This window comes from Gekko japonicus, unplaced genomic scaffold, assembly GCF_001447785.1.
Source record: "Gekko japonicus isolate JY-2015 unplaced genomic scaffold, Gekko_japonicus_V1.1 scaffold585, whole genome shotgun sequence".
In the NCBI taxonomy this organism is placed as follows: Eukaryota; Metazoa; Chordata; class Lepidosauria; order Squamata; family Gekkonidae; genus Gekko; species Gekko japonicus.
The window spans coordinates 112,212-138,741 of record NW_015170291.1 but is presented as its reverse complement, the minus strand read 5'-3'; the positions used below and the strand labels follow the sequence as shown (position 1 = coordinate 138,741).

The 26,530-nt window shown below is 43.2% G+C and overlaps 1 protein-coding gene across 5 annotated transcripts in view; it reads right to left on the bottom strand.

Moving 5' to 3' along the window:
* The window catches only part of ZNF711 (zinc finger protein 711), a 35,519-nt gene extending 10,311 nt beyond the window's left edge, over window positions 1-25,208 (bottom strand). The window contains exons 1-9 of one of the 5 annotated variants that reach the window (XM_015417900.1): window positions 25,016-25,208; window positions 21,228-21,427; window positions 20,079-20,272; window positions 17,808-17,909; window positions 16,622-17,152; window positions 6,166-6,324; window positions 5,437-5,583; window positions 3,468-3,605; window positions 2,311-2,358 (exon numbers count right to left, since the gene is read on the bottom strand). In XM_015417900.1, the coding sequence (XP_015273386.1) occupies window positions 2,311-2,358; window positions 3,468-3,605; window positions 5,437-5,583; window positions 6,166-6,324; window positions 16,622-17,152; window positions 17,808-17,886 (1,102 nt within the window). In that variant the 5' untranslated portion in view covers window positions 17,887-17,909; window positions 20,079-20,272; window positions 21,228-21,427; window positions 25,016-25,208. Of the gene's footprint in view, window positions 1-2,310; window positions 2,359-3,467; window positions 3,606-5,436; window positions 5,584-6,165; window positions 6,325-13,716; window positions 13,831-16,621; window positions 17,153-17,807; window positions 17,910-20,078; window positions 20,273-21,227; window positions 21,428-25,015 lie in introns of those variants that run through there. The other 4 variants (XM_015417903.1, XM_015417904.1, XM_015417901.1 and 1 more) reach the window with 4 other exon arrangements.
* Window positions 25,209-26,530: the final 1,322 nt, after the last annotated feature.

Sequence of the window (26,530 nt, the reverse complement as noted above, 5' to 3'; positions counted from 1 at the left end):
TCCCCCCCCCCCCCCCCATAGATGCTTCCTCCCAGCTACGTGCAGCAGCCGGGAGGAGGGCCCACCTTCCCCCCTCGTTCTCGCTGCTCCTGGAGCAGCGAGAACGGACCCCAACCATCCCTCTGCCTTTGTTCTTGCCGCTCAGGAGCTCCTGAGTGACGAGAGCAAAGGCCAGAACCCCCCCCCTTCGTTCTCGCTGCCTCCGGAGCCCGGAGCAGCCAGAACGAAGCTCCCAGCATCCCTCTGCCTTTGCTCTCGCCGCTCAGGAGCTCCCAGCGTCCCTCTGCCTTTGCTCTCACCGCTCAGGAGCTCCTGAGCGGTGAGAGCAAAGGCCAGAACCCCCCCCTTCGTTCTCTCTGCCTCCGGAGCCCGGAGTAGCGAGAACGAAGCCCCAACCCTCCCTCTGCCGCTCTACTTCTCAGGGGGTGTGGCATATGCTAATGAGTTATGCTAATGAGCTCCAGCAGCTCTTTTTCTACAAAAAGACCCCTGGACTTCACCCAAATGGACGTGTCCCTGATGAAAGAGCCCTGTAAATATGAGACTGTATCGTTACGCATGGGGGCAGGGGACCATTGGGAGGAACTGACTTTTATTGTGTCCCCGGGGGCCAGATTCCCCCTGGTACTGGGAAACCCATGGCTCCACGGGCATGACCCCTATATTTTGTGGGTGACAGGATTATAAAGTTCATCTCCCCCGAAATGCCAAGGCCATCTCTGGAACCTGAAGTGGGGTGTGGCTCCTGGCAATGACCAAGTTCGAGCATGTTTAGCTACTGAAGAACTTGCCAAAATCCCTCGGGAGTACAGAGACCTAGCTCGAGTAGCTGGCAAAGAAGAAGCTGACGAGCTTCTCCCCCACCTCAACTCTGACTGTTCAATCGCGCTACTGCCAGGGCATAAAATGCCCAAGGGAAAGCTCTATGCCATGAGCCCCTGGGAGAAGGTGGAGTTGCGGAAAGTTACTGATAAAAACTTGGCTAGAGGTTTCATCCGGCCAGCTTCTTCCCCGTATGCGGCCCCCGTTCTCTTCCGGAAAAAGAAGGATGGGGGTTTGCGGCTGTGCACCAACTACCGGGGGTTCAATGCTGTCTCCTCTACAAATGCTTAACCCTATGCCGTTAATCAAAGATCTCTTGGCTGAAGTGGCCAAGGGAAAGATCTTTTCCAAGCTTGATTTGCGGGACGCTTATTTTCGGGTGCGCATAAGGGAAGGGGATGAATTTAAGATCGCTTCCAATACCACTTTGGGCCAGTTCGAATACCTGATGATGCCATTTGGTCTCCAGGGGGCTCCGAGAGTCTTCATGAATTTAATAAATGAGGTGTTGCATAAGCACCTGTTTAAGGGGGTGCTGGTCTACTTGGAAAACATTTTACTGTACTCCCCCGACAAGACCTCTCATGTGCAGTTGGTGAGAGAGGTGCTCAAAAAGTTGCACAAGCACAAACTGTTTGCCAAACTGTCAAAATGTGAGTTCCATAAAATGGAAATTGACTTTCTGGGGTATCACATCTCCCCCTGCAGCACAGAAATGGACCGGGGAAAAGTAAAGGACGTTTTGGGGTGGGAGGCCCCCAGAACTCGCCGGCAACTTCAAAGTTTCTTAGGGTTTGCAAATTTCCATAGAAATATTCTGCCGAACTTTGCTCAGGTGAGCTTGCCCCTTACTGATTTATTGAAAACAAAAGGGAAGGGACCAGAGGCTGCTAAGCCAAGGGCTAAGCTGCTGTGGACCCCTGAATGCCAAGAGGCGTTCGATAAACTGAAAGCCCTTTTTACCACCGAACCCATTCTTGCGCACCCATATGAAACTAAAAGGTTTGTGGTGCAAACAGACGCCTCGGACGTAGCTATGGGCGGTGCGATCTTGCAAGAGGGTGCTGATGGCAAACTCCATCCCCTAGCCTACGTGTCCCGCAAATTCGGTTTGGGACAGGGAGGCAGGGGCCATCCAGCTAACTCTCTCCACGTGGAGACATTGGTTGGAGGGCATTTCCACGTGGAGTTCAGGCTGATACTTATGCCAGTTGGTGGCATTTAAATGCCAGAGGGAAGAATTGTGAAGAAACTGCTCTTGGTTATGCCACAGCAGTGACACCAAGAGCTGCCGCTGTAGGTAGCCCTAACACTCTGGGAACCACTAGAAATCGTCAAGGTTCTAACAAGTCTTCCCATTTCAATTTTTTTAAAATTTGCCATTCTAATACTAGTCTACCAATCCATACTAAATTGCTTACAGAACCCAAGGGTAGTTAAAAATTCCTTTACAATGCTAGAGATATGAATAATTCTTAATCTTCCCACCTGGTGTTTGACAGTCTTCATACCTCCTGGGAAGTCTTCTATCGTCTCCTAGAGAAAACAGTAGTTAGTGAATTAATTCACTGTCAGAGCTGTGTGATCAAGATGGTCTAGAAATTTTCCAGCAGAGAAAGCAATTGAGCCAATAAATAGATTTTATTGCCAAGTCTTCTTTTTAAAGCACTCTCTGAGGGGTGCCCAATTAAAGAAACATAATAGTCACCCATGAACTTTCATTTTACATAGACTTTGGATGCAGTTGCTGCAGAACAAGATACAAATATTGGCTGGTTTCCAAGCACTCATCTTTGTTTTTCATGCCATGAAGAGGGCATCTTTGCTATTCTTGCTCAGGCAAGCAAACAAGCAGCATGGGCACATGAAGCTTTTACAACAAGCCACTTGTTACAGAAGCAGAAATGTCATACTACTTAGCAACTAAAGTGTCACCCTTCCAGTGACAGATGCACCTTTCTGGGGCCTTCTAGACAGCATCTGATCACCTCTTAAGAAGGAATACAGAGCAGCAGATATTGCTCAGCTGTTTCTTCCCTTCCCTGCAGTCTTTGAGAGAGAGGGCAAATGGCATTTGTAGCCTCACCATAATATGGTCACAGTGCACCATCTAGTGGCAAGTATGCATTGGTGGGTTTTGATCAAAATGTTAACCTCATGGATTCTAGGACCATGTGATTAAAATACCATTCAAATTTCATGAAATGAGAACTGTTTTTATAAAGTTCTGTGGAAAGGGGAGAACTGAAGCAACATCAGGGAACTATGAGGAGCCATGAAGAGCCACAGAAGTCTAGGCAGGTTAGCTACCCTCTGCAATTATATCTGTGTGCTTGAAAATGTGTCTATCAGGCATGCCTAAGCATGAGCAAGGAGTTCCTTTACTAGTATGAAGTATTATACTACAAGACAGAATTTCGAATGTATTATTTCAGTTCAAACTTGAGCCAAAGAGTGAGAGCATTCTGGAGAGCCCTTAAAATGAAGTCATGCCCTGTGGTACAATATTTTTTTATATCAGCAGAATATCTGAAATGCTCTCCAGGTAGAAAGAGTTGGGTGAATGCCCTGAGCCCTACAGATGGACAGGGAACTAAGTGAAGGGGAGGGAGGAACTCTCATGAAGAGAGAATCTAGCATCCTACCATAAGCGGCAGCCCATGCAACAGGAACAAAAGTTTTATTCACACCAGAGTCTTCAAGCTGTGCGTCAGGGAGCGATGTTGCTTCCTCTTCGCCAACAATAACTTCCATGTAAACTTCATCTGCTATTTCAGCACAATCTAGATTTAGATTGGAGAAGAGGCTTAATTAATGACATGAACTATCCATTTTTCAGTCCAGTGCTTGCTATCAATTAAACTAGAGTTAGAGCAAAATCACAATGCCAGTTTCAGGCCATGCTTTCTGTCAGGTCGTCAAAGGGTTCTTTTGGTACTAGAAACAAAGGGCCAGTCTACACCAATACTCTCTCCAAGCTGTGGAGTCTTGTGAGCAAAAATTCTGCTTTGTGAGCTAGTGGCCTTAAAGTTGTGAGCGAGCGATTTGGCTGCTGCATAAGTTAGTTTGCTCTGGGGCCATCCTTCCCTGAACTAAGGCAAAAAATGTGTGAGCCGGAGGTTAAAATACTGTGATCTAGCTCACACTAACTCAGCTTAGAAGGAACATTGGTCTACACACCCCACATCAAATAATAACACCGCACCATTTTGTCATCGTCATCATCATCATCATCTAGACAGTGTTTTATAGTGTTCGAGTCGTTTCATATATATGATCCCAAGAATCCTTACAATTCTGTATGACCGAACAGAATGATTTCCCCCGTATTGCAGATGGGGGGAGGGCTGAGAGAACAGTGGCATGCCAAAGGTTACAGAGTGAGTTCGTAGCTGACATAAGGTTTGAACCACCAACATTCATCCTAAATACACCTCATCTGTAATGGCACAGACCATGAAATTAAATGTTACTATGTTTTAAAGAAAATGTAAAAGAGGAAGAGTTATTAGGTATACTTGGTCATGCATTATTGCTTTTTCATCAAGATGCACACTGCGAATCTTAATGCATTTTGAATAAGTAAATAAAGGTTTTGTCCAGTGCAGAAGTAAAGTAAATTGACAATGAATTAAGAAATATACAATTAATTTATGAGGGGCATATTTGCATATGATATGTTTTATTTATACACAATACAGTGGATCCACTAAAATTAAACATAACACTGATAATCCCAGACACATCTTGTGAAGGTCTGGAAACTGTCCAGCAGTCCTGCTACGAGTCTCTGCTGTCTCCCACCAGCCAGCTGATGAGTGTGGCAGAGGCCTGGCCTGGATTTGGATCAGAAAGCACACTGGCCATGATTTCCCCCTCTGACCCCTCCCAAGAGCTGGCTGGAGGGGGCAGGGCTGGGAGAAGGCACTTCCTGTGTGCTTTCTGCTCCAAGACTCCCTGCAACTGCTGGCCAGCTTTCTATTCCAAGTCCAGCCCTATTACCTGGCTGGAAAGTGATGGAGAAGGCTTATCACAGCAGCAACCAGAGGGACCAACAAGGTAGGGGAGAATGGGGAATCCCTTCCCTGTGAGTCCTCTCAGGGCCTCATATTTAGACACTCAAAAACTACCTCCGGGATTGCCATGAAAATCAAAACAACCACAAAACTTCTGCCATTCACTGTGACATACACACTAAGGCACAATGCACACGAAATAGAATATGTGCAAGTATACGTATAGAGGACTGCTTCACCTGAAGCAACTAAGCCACTGCTATGCACACAGCAGACCAATGGGCTATGATGTGACATATCCACTTTAGATTGGCACAGCCACTTAACTGCTGCCTGGATTCTAGCCTGTCTGTGGACAGAGTCTTCCTTGTGTTCAAAATAGTATCCCCTAACTGTGACTTAAGAAACTATAGGCAATGGGGATGGGGGTTGTGTGTGCTTGTTAGGATTTCTTTCCTCCTCTTTTGAAGCTTAAAAAGATCATAAGTTAAGAACAGAGGATCAAAACCCATTCAAAGGTTACTGTTCGCATAGTTATGAGAGAGAGAAATGGGAAGATTATTTTCTCAACAAGAAGAAAAAAATCTGTTTCTCTTACTAATGTCTTCATCCTCCTGGGAGGAATCTTTAACAGCCATATAGACCATCTTTTCTCGCTGTACTCTGCCAACGCCTCCTTGCTCTATGACTCCAGCTACAGAATGCCCATTGTGAAAGTCACTCTCTGTTACAATCTCTGTTCCACCTTGAAGAGAAGGAATAACTGTCATGGGATAACATTTTAACAGAAAAGTTCTTTAAATCAGTAAAATGTTTCCATTTCTCTTCTGCGTCTTGGGTGAAATAAGAGGTTAACAACTAAGCGGCATTGCTCAAGTATAATTACGGAAGGTAACACAGTGGGGCAGCATTTAAGTTTGTATGTAGCATGGCAATCTCATAGGCTAGGCATATGACAGGCAGGAACAAACTTACAGCAGAATCCTGTGCAGAGTCACTCCACTCTTAATCAACTGAAACAAATAGGTTTAGACTGAAATAACTCTGCATAAGGTTGCACTGTTAGTGCTTTTATAGGACTTGGGGAGAAGGGCAGGTCCTGAAACTGTGGCAGGAGGGGTGGTGGCAATTTCATGCCATTTGGAATAGACAGGCACCAGTTTTTGTTTATGATCATCACTTTGCTTTAGATTAATTAGTGAAAGGCAATGTAAGAGACTTACAGGTAAGGTAAGAGGCTATTACCTTAAAACACTGGTTTACAGTGTAAACAGGTGGCGTTAGCTAAATATCTACAAATTGAATGATCAGAAGCTGAGATACCTACCAATTTCCACATCGTCCTCTGCTTCAGCTTTAAATATGTAAACTTTAATAACTTCAGAACCAAAACCATCATCCTTAGAAACATTGTCATGCGAAACTTCAGTGCTGATTTTTAACGGTGTGTTTCCAATATGGTCTAGTTTTTCACCAACATCATCCACTATAAAAATAAAAAGGATATTTATTGGAGGATATTTAGAAGCTAGTGTCATAGATGCAACGAACATGAAATTGAGCAAACTTCAGAGGACGGCGGAAGACAGGAAGGCCTGGCATAATCTAGTCCATGGGGTCGCGAAGAGTCGGACTCGACTGTGCGACTGAACAACAACAACTGAGAAACAATCCTAGCTCTTATTTATTAAAAAAAAACACCATATAAAGTCTGTTGTAAAGCTGACATGCAAAGCAGCCACTTCAATTCTAGTTTGCTTTGTTAAGATCCAACATATTATATGACAACATTCTGGTTTAACCAAACATAGTTAATTTCATCACCTAAAAAAGTCAGCAAGTGCATTGTAGAGACATGTTTATTACAGTTTATTACAAAGCCATAATAATATTATGCCTCTGTATTGCCATCCTCTATTTCCTCCTCAAAAAATATAGTATTAAAGATACACCTTACCAGTTTTAAATACAAATACTAGCCCTGTCTGTATTCATTTTCACAACACTGGGCACATATCGGATAAAGCGAAGTATCTAACCACATAGGTATGGCTTGCTTTCCAGAGAAGGGCATTCCAAAAGATGAAAGGTGACAAAACTGTAACAATATTAAAAAGTTAGCAAGTTACCTTGTAAGGCCAGTACACAGATGCAACTCCTACGATTTCTTAAGAGCCTAGAGCAGGCTGAGGGATCGCATGTACCATCCTCACAGCCCCTTTCTCCTGTCTGCAAATTCCACCTCTCTCCAACCATGGTTAAGGTGAATATCTGCTAGGCCATAACTATGCTCAGCAAACAAGACTTCCTCCTAAACAGGCTTTGTTACTCAGTTAACAAATCCTATCCAGTGCAAACCTAAAACCCAGCTTTAAGACTAGCAGTGGAAGGGCAGGAGAGGGGAGGGGCTGAGGGAAGGTAGTGTGTGATTTAGGCTTACACCCCATCTCTTAACCATGAAATGTTCTGTCTGCATCGGTCCCTAACTGAACTCACAAATAATAGCGATACACCAACTGGTCTCTTTCAGCCCAATCAACAATAAAGGGGCAAACTGAGCACAGCTGTTCACTTTGTTGGAACCAGTTTCATGACTTCACCTCTGTACCCTTTGGAGGAATCACTTCTCTTACACAGAGGAAGGGGGGAAAAACTCACACAAATGACTTAAGTTTAAAATGCAATGTTCAACAGCTGTTAATAATATTGATACTTTTACATTTAGGTATCAATATTCTTAGCAGCTGCTGAACAGAGCTTTTTAAACTTAAGCAAAGTGTATCTTTGCTTCAGATGTGCCTGTACTGCCTGTGCTGGATGTCACTTGATGTAACTGCTCAAACGGCAGCAGTTTTCAGTGTACTAAGAACTGAACAGAAATTTTAAAAACCCACTCACTTTAAAAACAGTTTAAAATATCAGTATTATTACTCCTAACCACTACAAAACTAAGTTTCTGTGACTAGACAAATATTTATAAAAGGAAAGATTACAAAAATGCAACTATAGACATAATCCATCCCCTCCTGCCTGTGCAATTTTTACCTATATCTGTTTCACATGGCATGACAGAACCCTTTTCTCTCCCAACAGCTCTTGGAAAGACATGATAATATCAAGAACACAGGGAGCCCATGACCTGGGATCTTGCAGCAAAGCAGGGCCACTGGATTTAAATACAGAAACAGCAAAAATGGGACACAAATATGCATCAATATACACGATCTTCCTTTGGAAATAAGAACTGGATCTGGTGCCAAGGGGAAAGGGGGACTGTTCTGGGGAAAGGAGAGGAAAGGGCTCAATTATGCCCTGCTCGAATCCTCTCCTGTGTACACATACACAAAGGAGTGAATTGTGCCACCTGTGGAGTGAGGTTTTTTAGAATATATATACGGTTATTAACTGTTTAACTACTCAGCACACAATTGGAAGCTGATTCATTACAATAAAAGCTTTCTCCTGGAACAACCACCTTGTCAATAAAATGCAACATTTGTTTTCTTTAAAAATATACTTATGCAGGATAATACTTAACTGCATCTATGTCACAGAAGGATGCAGCAGATAGCAGCAATTCTATGGATAGTGCCAACAGTAACAAGCAATGTACAAATGCTTAGGGCTGGCAAACCTAAATTCAAACCTATTCAAAAGCAGTAAAGCAACTATGAGATGCAAGAATAATGAGATGTCAGAAGATGTGTGTTACAAGAGATGCTGTCAAGACAAGGAGGTTACTGGTGCATTACATATGATGTTTTGGAAGACCAAAACAAAAAACCCTTAGGAAAGGAAACAACTGGCCCATTGAATTTTCCTTCTTTTCACTTGAAATAAATTTTTTCGTTCTGTTTGATGTATAATAACCAGTTCTACATGCTCTTGTACACAACTTTACTTTTGGTTTCACACAAACAAAATAAGAATAAGAGAATGGTAAATTTACAACACAAGACAAAGTAAGCAGACCTTTCAATGATGTCAAATAAATAGGATAAATGTCAAATTTCAATAACAAAATTTTACTAACAGTGGTATCTTAAGCAGTGTTACAGCTTGTTAAGCCCACTGACTTCAACACAATTAGAATTTTTTAAACCGGAGGACCCAAGGTCAGGTCTGCCACCCATTGACAATAATAGCCTTTACACTTTTGCGCTCTCTCCTTCCTCTCCTACCACTACTGCTGCCTACAAGGGGCGGGGGGAAGCCCACAACTAGTTTGAAGGGCCATTATTTGGAGTACTCCCAAACTCGGTTTGGAATTACACTGTTATTCCTATATAATTTAGGCATATGGCTTTTACATATAGCAATCTGAAAGTAAATAGCATACAAACTTTGATTTGTCTCTGCTTGTACATTTTTCATGTATCAGATTATAAGCTACCAAGCTTTCTCCCTCTCCTCCCTGGCGGCGGTGAGGCCTGGCCAGCCCGCCAAGCTTTCTCCACCCCACCAGCAGCGGTGGCAAGGCCTGAGCTCGGCCCGCCAAACTTTATCGCCCCCCCCCCGGGGGGCAGCGAGGGCTGAGCGGCTTACAGCTGCTGGCCGGCCAAGCCTTCTCCACCCCCTCTCTCTCCCTGGCGGCGGCGAAGCCATTCTCAGAGTGTTCCCTGTGCCTGTGCAGGGAATGCTCTTTTACTTTAGGGGGGATTTAAATATCCCCCCTATATTTACAGGTTTTAGATTTTTCTGCACATCTGGGGACTGCTCCAAACATGCAGGAAAATCTCCCTGCCCTCCAAGTGCCCCCGATGTGCGGATTTAGATTTCCACACGGAGGGGGCATGTTGGGAATTAGATATATAGATGGAAATGGTAAAAGACACAAAAAAGGTTTCTTAGTACCACACCTAGGGTAATGGTCAGTGCACAAATATAGTATGAGAAGGATTCTACATATTTCCAGGTTGGTGATGGAGTACACACTTTTGTTTTAAATCTGTATTAGAAAGTCAGGAAGGGCTTTATTACTGTTTTAAATATTGGAAATGTTGCTATCATGCTGGAAATACTAGAACAATATCCCAGTACTCAGTGAAGGGTATAATCATGCCCTTTCCATCTTTCCAGTACAAAACAATAGTTTTGCAAGTGCCTTCTCTTGTAGAGGCAGAAAAAGAGGGCACACAGAGGAAGGCTCTCCAGTTGGTCTGTGGAACGTTAAAGGGCTATTATTTTCAACGAGAAGACTTGGCCTCCAAACTTTGGAAGCCATGTCTAGCCCCAGTAAAAAAAATTGGCCTTTGACATTTAAAGGGCCAGTGTGCTGCAGACCAACTGGGGGACACCCTAAATAGGTAGCAGACCTGGGATGCCAGGCCTACCACCAATTATTTTAATTTTTTAAACAGGAGGACCTGAGGTCAGGTCTGCCACCCATTGACAATAATAGCCTTTACACTTTTGCGCTCTCTCCTTCCTCTCCTACCACTCCTGCTGCCTATGGGGGGGGGGGGGAGCCCACACCTACCCTGTTTCCCCGAAAATAAGACCTACCCCAAAAATAAGCCCTAGCAGGATTTCTATGCATTTGTGGCATAAGCCCTAGTGTGTCTTCTTGAGAAAAAATAAATATAAGAAAGTGTCTTATTTTCGGGGAAACACGGTAGTTTGAAGGGCCATTATTTAGAGTACTCTCAAGCTGGTATGTGGCACACTGGACCTTTAAACTTTAAGGGGCCATTATTTTCAGTGCAGGTAGACCTGGCCTGGGGTTTTACCACAGATAATAAGCAGATTAAGTTTAAAGGGCCTGTGTCACAAACCAGCCGTGAACAGCAAAAGGCTTCCTGATGTAATTTCAAATATCTCCAGTATTTACTGGAAGGAAAGAATAACAGAACCAGGAAATGTCAGGAAAGTCTTTCATGGCATCAGATACTACTCATTTAATATGAGACAGGAAATATTGGTCATTTTATTGGACTGGCAATATCGGATTGCACACCCTTAGCTGGTGATAAGAACTGATATGTTGCAGTCACTTGTAACAACATTCTAAATAGGTTCGTGCTCCATTTTCCTATTTCACCGTGCTTGTTTACCATGAAAGCAACTGCAGTGAAACAAGATGTAATGAAAATACTTATTGCACCTGTAATAGCATGGATACATAAAACACATGAGGAATATCTTACCTCATTTTCCCCCTCAAACATATCTGTTAAAAACCATGAACACCTTGCCTGCAAGGCAACAGTATCATAATGGAAATATAATAATTGTTTTCTTGAAGTCACAACCCTTAACCCAGGATTCCAAGGGGTGTACCTCAGAACAAAATTCATAAGTGTTAAACACAAAAGTACTGGGATATATCCACTTTTTACCAGCAAACAGTAATCAACAAATTAGGTGACCATGATGAATCAAAAAGAGGGGGGGGGAAATGAGTGCCCTCCGCTAGATCTCTTACTCAAAGATACCACAAACTGTAGTGCAAGCTGTAATAGGTGGGCCATGACAGGCCAATTTCCCCTACCCCCAACTTTTGTTTTCTTTGACTTCACTCAAATGCCCCCAACGTTTCATGACTCCTGAGAAACACTGGGCATTCTTAGTCTTCATGAAGCTATCTGGGGGGTTGTGTGTCTTTTTTTCTAATTTATAAGGTTATTTTTTTCTTAACGCAAACACAGAAAGCCCTACCTTGTTTGTGGGATTGCCTTACTCTTGGGCACTCAGCCATGAATTTCACCTTTACGGGGAGCAAGTCAGGGACCCACAAAGCATTGCAGGGAGTGGTGCAGCTAAACAAACTAAAAGTCTACCCCCCTACACATACCCAAACCTTTCTTCAGGATTCTGTAAGCCCTCAGGTGTAGGACATGCTCAGTCCTCATCAGGACTCCTTTGGTTAATTAACAAAATAATATTTCTTTGTATCCTTGAGGAATCTCCTGAACATGCAGAAGCGGCTACTTGTTCAAATGCAACCTGGTTTTGCTACTTTCATGATTGGCACAAACCTCCTACTTTTCTATTACATAATGTGAGATCCAAAACGCTTATTTAGAATAAAGTAGAACAGAGTGAAGGAATTCTACAATGTAAGATTAATGGACAGGTATTGCAAGGGCAGTCTAAGGGAATACATTGCTTTTAACTTCAAGAATTTAGTTTAGTATCCAGTCAGTTCCAGTCCATGCTGGTAATAAAGATCAGACTCTAAGGCCCAATGTAAATGCCTGGGGTTGTTGTTAAAAAGTTATTTCATGTGCTGGCTATTTTCACAACAGAGTGGAGCTCAAATATTTCTTCCACGTATGCTTGTCTAACACATGAAATATTTACATGTACTTAGACTAACACAGATGGAAGGAGTTTAAATCTACTGAATTTCCCTGCCATGGAAACAATTTGTCAACGGCAATCACAGGAGGGAACATTCTAGTTCCCCAAAGTTGATCCAGGAAAGGCGAAAAGAAAACACTATTTCTGGAGTACTTACAGTACTCTATGGTATTTTATTGCACAACTGAATAGCTCAGTTTTTCTTCATAATTCCTAATAATTATGTTATCTCACTATGTCTACAGAAACATGCTTGAAAAAGTGCTGGCAAAAAGGCAACGGTACTGAAAATATAGAGGTAACTCAAATTCAGTTCTTTTTTAAAGCACTTTCCAGCACTATTGTCCTAAGTCATGGGGTTTTCAAGGCAAGAGACATTCAGAGGTGGTTTACCATTGCCTCTGTGTAGCAACCCTGAACTTCCTAGGTGGTCTTCCACCCAAATACTAACCAGGGGCAACCCTGATTGGCTTCCGAGATCTGATGAGATTGGGCTAACTTTGGCCAGCCGGGTCAGGGTGTCAGGACAACAGGAGTTATTTGAAGGCCGCCTGCTCCCATATAAATGTGCCAAACAGTCTGAAATACACTTTTGGTAGCTCACTGCCTGATGCCAAACTTGTTTGTTTTAGGGACCAGGTGAAGACACTTTATTTTCCCAGGTTTTTACAGAATGTTGACAGCTCTGTATTATCTGCCCTGGCTGGTTTTAATTCTGCTTTTACGTTGATTTTAATTGATCAGCTATTTATTATTCTTGGTTTTTGCTGGGACTTTTTGTTATCAGTTAAATGTTGCTGAATTATATGTTACTCAGTTTATTTGTGTTGTTTTCTTTTTTATTCTATTTTTTTCTTTTTTTACATATTTACATTTTTAGAACCCCTGTGCACTTCTGGCTTGAGAGTGCAGGATATACACAGCAATGTTGTTTAGGTCAGGAGGCTAATCTGTATAATCTATGAATATTTTTTAGGGAATGGGTGATTGTAGGTTGTTTTGGTTGTTGTGGTTTTATAGCTAATTTTAATGATTTTGCACTTTGCTTATTCTTAGCACATATGTTTTTATACCACTTTGAAACACTTGGATTGGGGAAAAGATGGGATATAAATAAATTAAATAAATGGTTTAAATACAAGTGCAGTATACCTATCAACTGTAGCTTGATGCCTAGTAAGTCTATTATTTATGCTAACAACTAAAATATGATCATTCACTGCAGCCTTCAGACACCTAAATTAACCCCTTTTGGCCCCCAAGAAAGTACCCCGGGCTTAGCACTCTTCCATAAACAGTTAGTGCGTGAAAGCTTGCAGACAGACAAACAGGACTACACAAATAAGGATCAAACAGACCGCGTTTTCATTAATCCCACACATCTCACAATTTTTTTCATTTTAATACTAAAAGCTTTAGGAGTATTTCTGGGACTAAGCCCATAGAAGAAGAAAGATATTGAATCAATACCTGGAAATACCAGCTATCAATTTTATATTGAGCCATTCACAACAAAAGTAACTACGGAAGAACTATTTATAAACATTAAAGAGAATTCTGACCACCTCTAACTTACCTTTTTTGCTGTTTCCAGGTGTGTGATGTTCAGATTCACTGTGGATTGCCAGCTCCCAATTCATGTGATGTCTCAGCATGCACTATGCTGGTGATATCACACCCACCATAGAAGCCCATGAGATACATGCCATAGTTTAACAGCTGTGCAAAATTTTTAAAAATTTGATTTTCCTAGTTTATATCTCATTGGGAACAATAGGAGGTATGTTTAATCTTAGCAAACGATGCAATGCTGTATTACAGGGGTGGACAACTTTCCGCCAACACGATGTGGCCCAGATACCCAATTTATGGCCCATTATCAGTTCTCAATAACATTCGGCCTGCAGCTTACATGCTCATGGCCCACATGGTAACGCCAGACATTGCTAAGCAACAAACGGCACCATCCTGCTACGCTGTCATAACATCGCCACTATGGGGAGTGTGAAGGTAGGTGGGGGCCCTATTAGAATGGCAAGCAGTTGGCTGGGGAAAATGGCTCAACACCAAGAAAAAGTTGCCCACCCCTGCTATGCTGTAACATATTTTTTTAAAAGGAGGTGGTGGTGGAATATTACCTTACCCCTAAAGGACAGCTCCAGTGTGGTTCTGTAGTGAGTATAGGATCACCAGCATTGTGCATGCAGCATCCATCATATGGATCAAGAGCTAGCAATCCACTGTGGATGTCTGAACATCGCAAACCTGAAAAACAAAAAAAGGATGTTTTATGTTACTAATGTGATATTTTTTCCTTATGCTAGCTACCTTAGCTGCACTTTATATATTTTCCAAAACTATCTTTAAGTAATCTGTGTAAAAGCAAGATAAATTTCTTTGAATTTCACCTTTAAAGGAAATGTACTCCAACTGAAATATATTATAGAGAGCTCATGCACTATGCACCATACACAACTGTGGAAGGTTTTGTAAGATTTCCAGAGCCTTATGGCTTTCGATGGATATAGCTTTACTGTGAACATTTTTGTTTAACAATGAAAATAAAATCTCCATGATAACTAACTACGATATATGTTAAACATAACACAGAATAAATGGAGAAATCTGGAGACTAACTCATAATTCATTAATAGTACACCCTTAAGCTCTTGCTCGCAAATTTGCACCAGGTTGCAAGTTGTCATGCAACACATGGTAATATAACACCATAAAATAACCAATGAAAATAGTAGGACCATCTGTGCTTCTGTTCCAAAGGAACACAATCACCATTTAATATTTAGAAAATTATTTCTGCAAAATACAAAAGAATCTAAAAATGTAAACTCTACAGATTGCACCTAAACAAGGGTGACTACTTCACTGGGAAAGACTATTCAGTTTTGACACAATTATTATTCTTATTACTGATGGCTAGGAACAATGAAAAATCTGTCCTAATCTGCTGAGATGTCACTTAAATATTAATCTTCTATTGTACAATAAATATTCCTTTTACACTCATCTGACCAATATGTCTGCTTGGACCTTTTGAACATGAAAATGGCCTCTTGCAAATGATCAGTGAGGACGTTGCTAAACAGCCAAAGAAATCCAAAGTAGTACACCTAAAACAGGGCCATTGCTAATTTGCAACACTTTCAAAATCCAAAACTAAATTTACATTTCAAATATTCTCAGTATCAGTAGCACAATTTCACTAATTTTGGAGAAAACCAGAAACTTGAAAAAAGTTAATCTGGGTTCAGCCCATTTGAAGTATAACATAAAGATGAAAACGTGTGATAAAGTATACATGGGCTGTATGGGGCTGTTTTTTGTGATACGTGAACACAATACACAGAGTAGTCAGAGATTACCTTGCAAGAGGTGGAGTGCACAATGTCACAAAGGCATTCTGACAACCCTTGGAATATCTGAAAAGGATCATTTCCCAACTATTTTCTTTCTCTTTTTAAAAATTTAATTTTCCATCTATTTTCAATGAAGGCCTAACAATCATAAAATGGGATGAAACCCTCTGGCTCACATTACCCCTCCACCTTTCCCTCAGATTCACACACCCTTCCTCCTCTCCTCATTTGTCCTAATTCCCTTGGCTTGCAAGGGGTGGAGAAGGCTAAGTTAAATATTAACTACAGGTAATTTTAAACCCAAAATCCAATTCTAACCATAATTTCAAACTTTGATTCAAAGTTCAAAGTCATTTATTACGGTATTACACCAGCATGAAACACAGAATAGAATAAAATAAAGTTAAAGTGAAGTAATGTTTATAATTTAGTGCAATGCTGACATAAAGTAATGATGAGAAGGGAGTGTGCAATACAAGCATGAGAAGGAAGGAGCATATGAGCTTTAGGAGGCTCCTAATCTCGGAATCATAGTTAAGAGATCAAGAAATGTTATATTTGATCCAGGATTTAACCATTTTCTTCCTCATCTAAACATGGTCAGCTCTATCATCCACTTTTCTAATTCATAAATACTCTTATTGATCCTGTGACCTCTAAATCTTTTCCAGTTTGTCAGCATCACCTCTTGAACAGCAATATCAAAACATTATGGCATGAATAAAGCATTATCTCTGCTGAGCGCTCTTGTACTAGTATTTTCCAAATCCTAACATCCAACCTTTAATGTCCTTGGACTTTTGTGCCTGACCACCACACTACTGGCACCTATCAGCTAGAACCTCTACATCCCCAGTTATCAATTGTACTAGTTATTTCCAATCTTTGACTTGTGCATTTAGTTTTTCCTTTCTGTATGAAGCACTCTTTTTAAAATGAATTTCAGACCACCACTCCAGTTTATTAAAACATCCTTCAAAGCATAGCCTACAAGAATAGGAACATACTATTAAAAATTCACAACCCAGTTATATCCAATAGCCTCTCTTCCTTTTATCACACCAGTCTCAATGGTCTCAATCTCAAATAGACTTTTATTTCACTTACAAGATATCATTAAGTAGTCTTCAGATGTACTCTTGCCATCATCATCATCTTCAGTCTTTATGGTAACTGTAGAACCAGGAACAGTGCCAGCTGCTTGAATCACAGTTTCTGTATCTGAATTTGTGACAAGAACCTCCTCTGAAACCATCGTAGGAGAGTCAGCCCCTGACACAGAATCTTGTACCACATGTTCCAAATGTCCATCAGGACCCGTAACAAGGTCGGCTACAAAAACCTGATCGGGAACTCTAACAGTTTCTGTTATTAGATCTGAAGTCAAAACATGATCACTGGTATCGAGAGCTTCTTCGATAGCAACATCAGCTTCCAACACAGATTCAGGAACTATCACACCTTCCGTAACAACATCAGTTTCGGTGATGATATCAGGTCCTTGAACAACTTCAGCTGCTAAGCCATGATCAAGAGTTATCCCATCATCTGTGACAACGTCAGAAACTAGTACAGCTTCAGGAACTGACACAACAATATGGTCTCCATCAATATGAGCAGTGCCAGCCATTCCAGTCACTATGAAACAACGGAGAATGACAAATAATAAATACATCACTTCTGAACAAAAATGGCTTAGGATCATGCTGCACAGAATGCACTGTAGTTAATTTAAAATACCAGAGTATTCTCATGCCACCCAGTAGGTAATATAACAGAGTAATAATTTATGACAGACTTCTCTTGGCAACGTTTTGGGGAAATGTGCCACAATTCAACTTAAAAAGTGTCTGCCACTGTAATATGTGTGCATATATGTCTTTATGCTGTAGTGAGGGTTATCAACTGGAGGAAAATGTCCTATTTGTTTAACAAAGGCTTAACATATGAAAATAGGCACCTGAAGCTTTTCATGACACAGAGGTAAATAACATGACCTGGTAAATAACACCCTATTAAGACTCTATGAAAGGGAGGGGACATTTTTTTCTCTGGGCAGTTGGCCACTCTAGCTGGGGAGTGGTTTTGCCTTTAGTGCACTGCCTTAGGAACATGGCAGCAGTTCTGCACAAAAAAGGCTTACAGAATGCCTGCATGAACACTATGTATAGTCAGGTCCCTAAGAACATGTTTCTATTCAGAAATGCTATGTGCAACTTTTGGCATCCATTATTAACTTAGCAACTAATTAACAAACATGTGAGTTAAAAAAAACAATATAAATATATTTTACCAAAATCTTGCATAATCATGGTATGAGGCATTTTGGACTCCTGTGTTTGCAGTCCAAGACTTCCACCACCTGGATCCATAATCAGTTACACTCATTCACAAACTGTAAAAAGAAAACCATGTGGTAATTACTACAAGCACTAACACTACATACAATAATTTAGCACTGTGTTCAATGTAAACAGATTTAGGTTCCGTTTATGTGGCGCTGTTTATGCAAGCACTCTGAAGGTGGAGCAGGACATAACAATCTGCCTCCTAATTGGGTTGGTCAATAATTAGGAAAATAATATTATACCTTTTGACCACAGTTCAAGGTAACAGTATCAACGTATACGGCCTTGAAAGGCTTAGACCTACAACCCTCAGAAATGACTTTTCCCTCCTCCCACATAATGGCATCTCAATAACTATGACTGATCAAAGGCACCTGACATGACTCACTGACAGAGTTCTCTCCTGCTGCACAACTATGAATCTCTCCTTTTTGAAACCTAATCAAACCCAAGAACTTGGGAAATACCACAAGACCCTTTTTCCCTATCTAATTTTTGTGGCCTGGATGACGGATTGATGTAAGGACAAAGACGCTGTAGATGAAGCAGATTCACAGTAATCAATACACAAGGACTGAAATTGACATGTAAAAATTCTAATAGAGTATAAGGTTATGTCAGTACCAAATCACCTCTCAGCATTCAATGTCAGTAGTATCAAACCACATCACAGCTCTCAAAAGCAAAGAAGCAAAGCCAATAAAAATTTGCCAATCTTATTGGCAGGTGCGATTATAGTTTACTGTACTTAAATAATGCTATTGCTACATCTCCTGAAAAAAAAGCAAATATCGTAGAGCAGCTGAAAGCTACGCAGTAAACTCAGTTGTTATTCTGATGAAGTCATTTGCACATACAATTCTTAAAATGTTCCATTTGTAACTGGATAAAACAATTGAAACATTTTTATTACACAAAAAATAGGAAGTGGTAAGAATGTAGAAATATTTTATGCATTTTAGGATGGTTGACATTAAAATTATATAGTAGTTTTTGAGAGCTGAGTATTTTCTCAGAGAGTGGCAAGTTTAAAAACCACTGGTTAGAATGATGGTGGTGAAACATGAGTGTACAAGTATCGAGGCAAGAAAGGGTAACTGTGGAGTGTAGATAAAAATAGGCCCTCTGTTGTTCATGAAGTTTTTAGGAAATGCTTCCTATTTCTTTTATGATTTTTACCTAAAAGCTGTAGAAAAGAGCAAGAGTCCAGTAGCACCTTAAAGACTAACAAAATATGTGACAGAATATGAGCTTTTGGAGTCACTGCTCACGTCTTCAGATATCTTAAAGATCTTTTAAGGTGCTACTGAATGCTTGCTCTTTAATACTGCTACCCATCTTGATCTACCTAAAAGCGGTGGATCATTTACTTCAGAAACTCATTTTACGACACAACAGAAAACTACTTTGACTGAACACTCTTGGAACGGATTCATATTCTCTTCTGACAGGAGTCTAAAAAATTTTACTTTAGGGAAGTGTCTGGTACTTTTAAAATGATAGCAATTAGAGGCATTTCTATAGTGCTTAGCACCAAACAAGGATTTTTAACTCCTCATCTGTTTCAGACTATACCACCAGAAAATGTTAGATTTTTTACAAAACTGCCCCCAAACCACAAAATTTAATTTTCATAATAGCAGATAAGAGTGTAAAAACAGGCTCTCTTTTGTTCTACCCTCTTATAAGAAAAAAGGACCTTTGCAAAGAACTGAACAGTCTGCACACTAGTGCATAAAAAGTCAGGCTTGTAAATAACTTGATATGTACACCACCTGTGATGAATAAAATTGTCTACAGATGACCAGGCAAATCTCCAATACTAAAGGGACAGAGGTGTGTTCAATTATGGAGACCTTTAGAACTTCACACAGATATGAATTAACTATATTTTTTTCCTCTCAAGACTGATATCATCTGTGCTGGAACGGCACTAGAAGCCTCTGCACAGGCAGTGCTTAAATGAGACAACTTCTCTTTGGCTGTCCTCCCATCCCCTTGCAGTGATCATTCAGCAAAGGTGGAACGAATTACAAGAACCTACCTAGCACTGTGGAGGCTGGCTCCAGCCAGCAGGAGGCAACCCAATTCAGAGTATGTTCATCGGTTCTTGCCAACACATTCAAACACAAACGAATTCTGGGTTAGCATACCCTAAATTGGTCATGATGGACAAAATGGACCCCTTTCAATGGAAAAACTTTGAGTCTATGTACCTTTTCAAACATGTTGCAGAAGTGGCTGAGCACTGTGTCTGAGAACCTGGCTGATAACATGGATGAAGGTAGCAGCATGGCTCTGGCATAGCCATAACAGAGCCAAGGACCCAAGCCAAGTGGTATGATCTTACATAGATGGTACTTGTTTATGGGAACATGGAATATGATGAGAACATCAGTCATACTGTATCCTGAGAAAGAAACGGGGAGGGGATAAAATAGTTAAAAGTGTTGGAAAAAATGTCACTATTCCTCTGTCCCCACCCCCTTAAGAATGGGGTGACTTCTCTAAACCAAGAAAAAATGTAAAAATGTAGCACAGGACAGGCTCTTTCATCTCTCTCCTTCCAAGACTCACCTGGAGTAGTGCTTTGAACAGAACTTTAAACAAGTAAATATGAGAACTACTTTGAAATTTGTAGTAACTTGGAGGGCTTAACTTTTAGAAGGAGTGGAGAATGGTTTTGAAGGACAGAATTCTAGTGGAAGAACTAAATTTTATTATTAGGTAACCCCCTGCAGTTAGCCTTTATGAACTTATTCTTCTGAGTTGCTTCATCTGGAATGTATTTTGTCATTTTCCCTCCACTGTTCATGTACTTGTCTGAACCTTCACAATTCTATTTTATTTCAATGGTGCGAGACTAGTTATTGTATCTCAGTAAACTGGTTAATTCATTTCAGTTAAGCTACTGAGTATATGCTCCTTACTGGTTCAGCATAGACCACTGAGGCAAAATATTTACAGGATGCATTTACAGGATGCATACACCTGAAGAACCGCTTCCAAAAGACAACTACACAAGTTGAGTAAGGGGAATGGATGTGGCATCACGGCTAGTATCAAACTTTTATTTATACTTTATCCTCCCCACTGAATAGCCAAAGATTTTCTCCCTATTCTTTCAATAATTAATCTGCATTTATGAACATACAACCAGAACCAATGGATGATAGTTATTCCAGATTAATTAATGCAGACTACAGGGAATCTATGGAGTAAGGCTGTGTGAGAAGACAAAAATCTATCTTGCCTTGGAAGGCAGGGCAGGCCACAAACCAGTATGCAGATAAAGGTTGCAGATAACACAGATCAGGTTGCAGATAAAACCAGTGAGGACACAGGGTCATTTAAATATTGCTCACCCATGAACTCTCTCTGTGCAAGTCACATGCTTCCAACGTCAGTTGCCCATCAACAGAACAGGTATATTAGTGCTCTCCTTCACAAGGTTCCAGGGTGGTCAAATGGAAGGCAAGTTTGACTGATTCTAGGAGATTTGCCCTAGTTCTCCAACAGACAGTCTTGTTGGCCTTGGGGAAATCATAATTTCTCAGGGTCCCATCTGAAAAGGAGGAATAACAATGATCTACCTCATGGGGCTGTTTGAGAGAGCAAAAGTACCAACGAAGAATTATAAAAATGCAACTCTGTATGAAAACAACATATACTAGTACTTTCGTGTTGGTGAAAGAATCTGAAGCACAGCAAAGATGCAATAAAAATAAAACAAACAGCGGCACTAAAACCATTATGGTAAATAATGGCTGGAAAACCTAGGTTCAAATGCAATGCAATACAATGGACTTGAGCAAACCAGGTTCAGTGCAAGCCTGCCATCAGAGGTCAACAAAGTCAGACATCTGCTGGAGCCACATAACAGCAAGGGACACACCATCAACAAGAGACACTACACCAAACTGGTTAGGAGCGTGGACTCTAATCTGGGAGAACTGGGTTTGATTCCCCACTCCTCCACATGCAGCTGTTGGTGTGACCTTGGGTCAGTTACAAGTTCTTTCAAAGCTGTTCTCTCAGCAGCAGTTCTCAAAAGAGCTCTCTCAGACCCACCTGCCTCACAGGGTATCTGTTGTAGGGAAGGGAAAGGAGATTGTAAGCCATTTTGAGACTCCTTCGGGTAATGAAGGGAAGGGTATAAATCCAATCTCCTCTTCCTCTTCAGTGCCTTTAAATATATGCATATATTTTGCATTCTACAAAATACATACATATATAAATATATATATATATTGCAGTGCTGCAGCACCTACACTGGTGGAGGGATTTGCTTCCAAGCTGCTTAAAGAGAAGGCTCCAGCCCACAAAGATGGATTAGCTTGCCTAAAGTAACATGCTGTATGTGCACCTGCCCTTGAAGACTATTTGGAAAATACAATTAGGCTACCCCATCTGTTATTGGGGTGGGCTGCATAGATTTGGTGATTCCTGCACTGCTTGCCTATTGGCTTCAGAGTCCAATCCAAGGTGCTGGTGCTTACCTTTAAAACCTTTCATGACTTGTGGCCCGCACACCTGAAGGACTGCCTCTCTGGAATGAGCCCATGCAATAGCTTCACTCAGCACAGTAAAGCTTTTTTGTTGTTCCTACCCTGATCTTTCCCAGGCTTTTTCTGTGGCTGCTTTAGTGGAAGAGACTTCTGGAGGAAATCAGAAGCTCCGCTCTCACACGGCTTCAGAAAGCATGCAAAGGAGAACTCTTTAGAAGAGCCTTTGGTTCCAAAGCTGCCCAGATAGCCCAGTTTGGGAGCTAAGCAGGGCTGACCATGGCTAGTATTTAGATGGCAGACCACCAAGGAAGACATGGGTTGCTACACAGAGGAAGGTACTGGCAAACCACCTGTGCTCCTCTCTCGTCTGGAAGGGCCCAAAGATGGGGTTGCCATGAACCAGTTGCAAGTCGATGGCACATTCTTCTTCTTTGACCCTCAAGATGACTGCCTTGAATATGAAAGCTTTCCCTGATGGTTGTTTTAATTTGTTGGTTTTGGAATTATGTTGTTGTACTGTTTCTGCCTTGGTCTCAGTTACCTGGGGAAAAGACAGGCCTATAAATTTTAAAATTAATAAATAAAAACAGCTGGACTGCTTAGACTCAGAATTGGTGAACTGTGCCAAATTTAGTAAATTTGAAAACATAGTCTTCCTTGTGAGAAAAGAACAGGAGAATATATGGCAAAAAAGTCATGCATGGAAAATTGAGGGAGACCAGTAGTTGCTCCCTGGGTGTACAGTGTCATCCATCCTACTGAGATCACCCCCCTTCTCACCTGCAGGCATCAGTGCAGATCACCCACACCTCACAAGCCATCTCATGCCCCACTGGGGCTCAACCTGGAAAAAGCACAACCACAACCCTGTGGAAATCTATGAGATGTCAAAAGGAAAAAAACGGATCTGCAACAAAGCCTGCCAGAGGAACTCCGTTTTCTCCCTTTACTGCCTGTGAGCCCACTTTCCCACCTAGCTACTAGGATGCATTGAGTGGTAGACCTGGATAAAAGGACTGCAAGTGTAGCAATGGAGAAAATGCCAGTTCAACTGGTCGGTATCTGCTGTGTTTACATGTGTGACAGAACCTCTTCCGTTCTTGTATTAAAATAAATGTTTGGGTGTGATGGAAGCCCCACTCAGATCTCTTTACTGAAAAACTGTAAAGTCTAGAACTGGCCCTGGATCAGTGGGGTTTATTCCCAAGCGAGTGGCTATAGCACTGCTAGTCTGAAATGCAGCTACAAGTTCCCTGGGAAAAACAGTACGTAAACAATGGACTCTAGACATATTACCTAAGCGCAGAAACAAATGGGAACAGGCAGGCGAGCACATCGCCACACGTCAAACACAGGGGAGGGCGCTTCCTATTCCCCAACAGAGACCGAAGCGATCGAGCGGGCAAAGGTTCGGCGGAGGAGGAGAGCGGCACCCAGCCACGCCCTGAGTCCGGTGTACATGTAAACCCCGAATCCTTGAAACAATTTACGTGTCAGCAAGCAAACCCCTTTGGTTTGAACGGCGCCAAGTGAAAAAGCCACGCGCGCAGCGGCAACCCGAGCCTTGCAAACCCCCCACCCCGCACAGTCACGTGGCAAGGAACTCTACGGGACTCCCGAAAAGCTTATTTTTGCAAACAACCGATGGCGGGGAGGTGGGGGGAGGACACACCACCAAAAAGGAAAACAAGCACGCCCGCAGGGTTTGGATTCCCAGCGCCCGCGCGGCCGGATTGCGACGGGAGCGCGCGCCGGGCTGGGGCGCGCCTCCCTAACCCTCCTCTTCCTCCCGCTTCCAATCAGCGCCCGTGAAGAGCAAACAATAAAGCGGCGCTCTGCAGCCCGGAGCCGGGCGAAAGGGGGTGGGGTTGTACCCATCCTTCCCCGGGGCGGTGTTGCGCGGATGTACGGCCGAGGGAGGGCAGGGGAGGGAGCCAGGCGGCCGATGCCTCGCGCCGGGCCCGGCAGGACGGCGAAAAGGGGAAGGGGGCGGCCGAGGAGGGCCCAGGCAAACGGGCGGAGCCAGGCTCGGCCGACGGGCCACCCTCGATGGGGACGGGTGGGAAAGTCGCGCTTTTCGCCGGATCTGTCCTTTTTGCTGAGCGAGCGCGAGACGATGGATCGGGGCCTGCTGCGGCTGTCTCTCTCTCTCTCCCCCCCTCCCCGGGCTTGGGCCGAGCGACCGCCAAACGGAGGAGACCGATTTTTTTTCCCCCTTGCCCCTTTTTTTAAAAAAAGGGGCGGCCGGAGGTTTTTTCGGGCCGGCGCGAGCTGCGCTTCTCGCTCGAGGGAGGCGGACGCCATTTTGTCCGCCGCCATTTTCTCGCCGCCTCACAGGCCCCGGCGGCCCCGACTCGGCGTCGGAACACCGCCGAGGCGCTTTTCCCCCCACCCTCCCCGCCCTCCGCCGTCTCTCTCGGCAGCCGGACGGCCCGTAAAAACCCGTAAGGTTAACGAAAGTCACCAGGCGGCGGTGGCCGGGGTTGGGATGCGTCGGCGCCACGGATAGGCCTCGGGGCGCGGCCTGTGCCGAGGCCTGCGCGCGGCCTGCCGCTTCCCCCCCTTTTTATCGTGCCGTTTCCCCCTCAGATCTCTTCCCCGCTCCCCTTTCCCCGCGGCCTGACGCCCCGCTTTCCCCTCCTCACCTTCGCTGGGCGGGCTCGGGCCCGAGCGGGGAGGTGTGGAGGCTGTGAGACTCGGCCGCCCCGGCTGCCGCTTTCGGGGCCTGGCATTCGGGTCCGCCAGGTTCGAGGCCTGCACCAATCACAGGCTAGGGCTAGGAAACGGCAGGCGGGCGGGAGCGCGCGCGGCCTTGCTCACTCGCTCACTCAACACCCCCCCCCCCTTTCCCCCCACCCCCCAGGCTCGCGACCAGCCGTTGCTGGAGCGCGTCATTCAGGCAGACGGCCGCCGCTCTCGTACCCGCGCTCGGCGGATCGGAGCATGCGTACCGAGGCGCATTGAAGTCGCTGCCAACAACTTTGCCATTAGACGGGAGGCTGGGGAGGGGGAGGACAGTGGAGACAAAACAAACAAAGGCGGAGGGTTGGGACTCGGGAGGGCGCAGAGAGGGGAGGACTGCGCGGGGGGGGGGGGGAAGGCGAGGAAAAGAAAAAGGGAAGAGACCCCTTGTGCACACAAAAGACCACAGAAGGACAGGAATTCAAAATTACACCGACCGTCCCCGAAACACAACAGATCAATTTTAAAAAATAAATACATGCTGCTATATGTTTGCTGTTGTTGATCATCGTTTTTAAAGTGTGTCTGTTTCTCTTGTGGGGTTTACTGTCAGAATCTAGTCAAATTAGGGTTGAGGATTGCCAGATCCAGGTTGGGAAATTGCCGAAGACTTGGGGAGGGCAATGGGGCTCAGTGGGGTACAATGCCAGAGAGCCCACCCTCCAATTAGGGTTGCCACCTTCCAGGTAGTACCTGGAGATCTGCTATTACAGCTCATTTGCAGGTAACCAAGAACAGTTCCCCTGGAGAAAATGGCTGCTTTGGAGGGCGGACTCTGTGGCATTATACCCCACTGAGGTCCCTGTCCTCCCCAACCCTCGTCCCCACACTCATCCCCCAAATCTCCAGGAATTTCCCAACCCAGAGCTGGCAACCCTTCCTACAAATCATTGATTTTCTCCAGAGGAACTGATCTCTGAAGTCTGGAGATGAGGTGAAATTCGAGGTCCCACCTGGAGGCTGGCATCCTTAAGTAAAATGCTGTTTACAAAGATGCAGGAAAAAAAAATCCCCCAAATCTGTGCATGTGGTACATTATTCTGAGTTAAATGGTGCTTTTAAGAGTGCTTGGACTGGGATAACTCAGGTTCATCCCCCCCCCCCCATCACAAAACTTCACTGGGTAACCTTGGCCTAACCTACCTTAGGGATGCCAGATCTGGGTTAGGAAAAACCTGGAGATTTTGGGAGTGGAACCTGGGAAGGAGGAACCTCAGCAGGGTTCACCCTCCAAAGCCACCATTTTTTCCAGGGGAACTGATCTCTGTTATCTGGAGGGTGGTATAAATGAATGAGGGGAGAACAAATTGGTTAACTTGAGCTCACTGGAGGAAGGAAGGGTGGTAAAAATATGATGCTGTTTTAAGTAAAGCCAAGATGGTGGCGAAGAACTTGTTAAGCTGATGCATCTTCTGTTT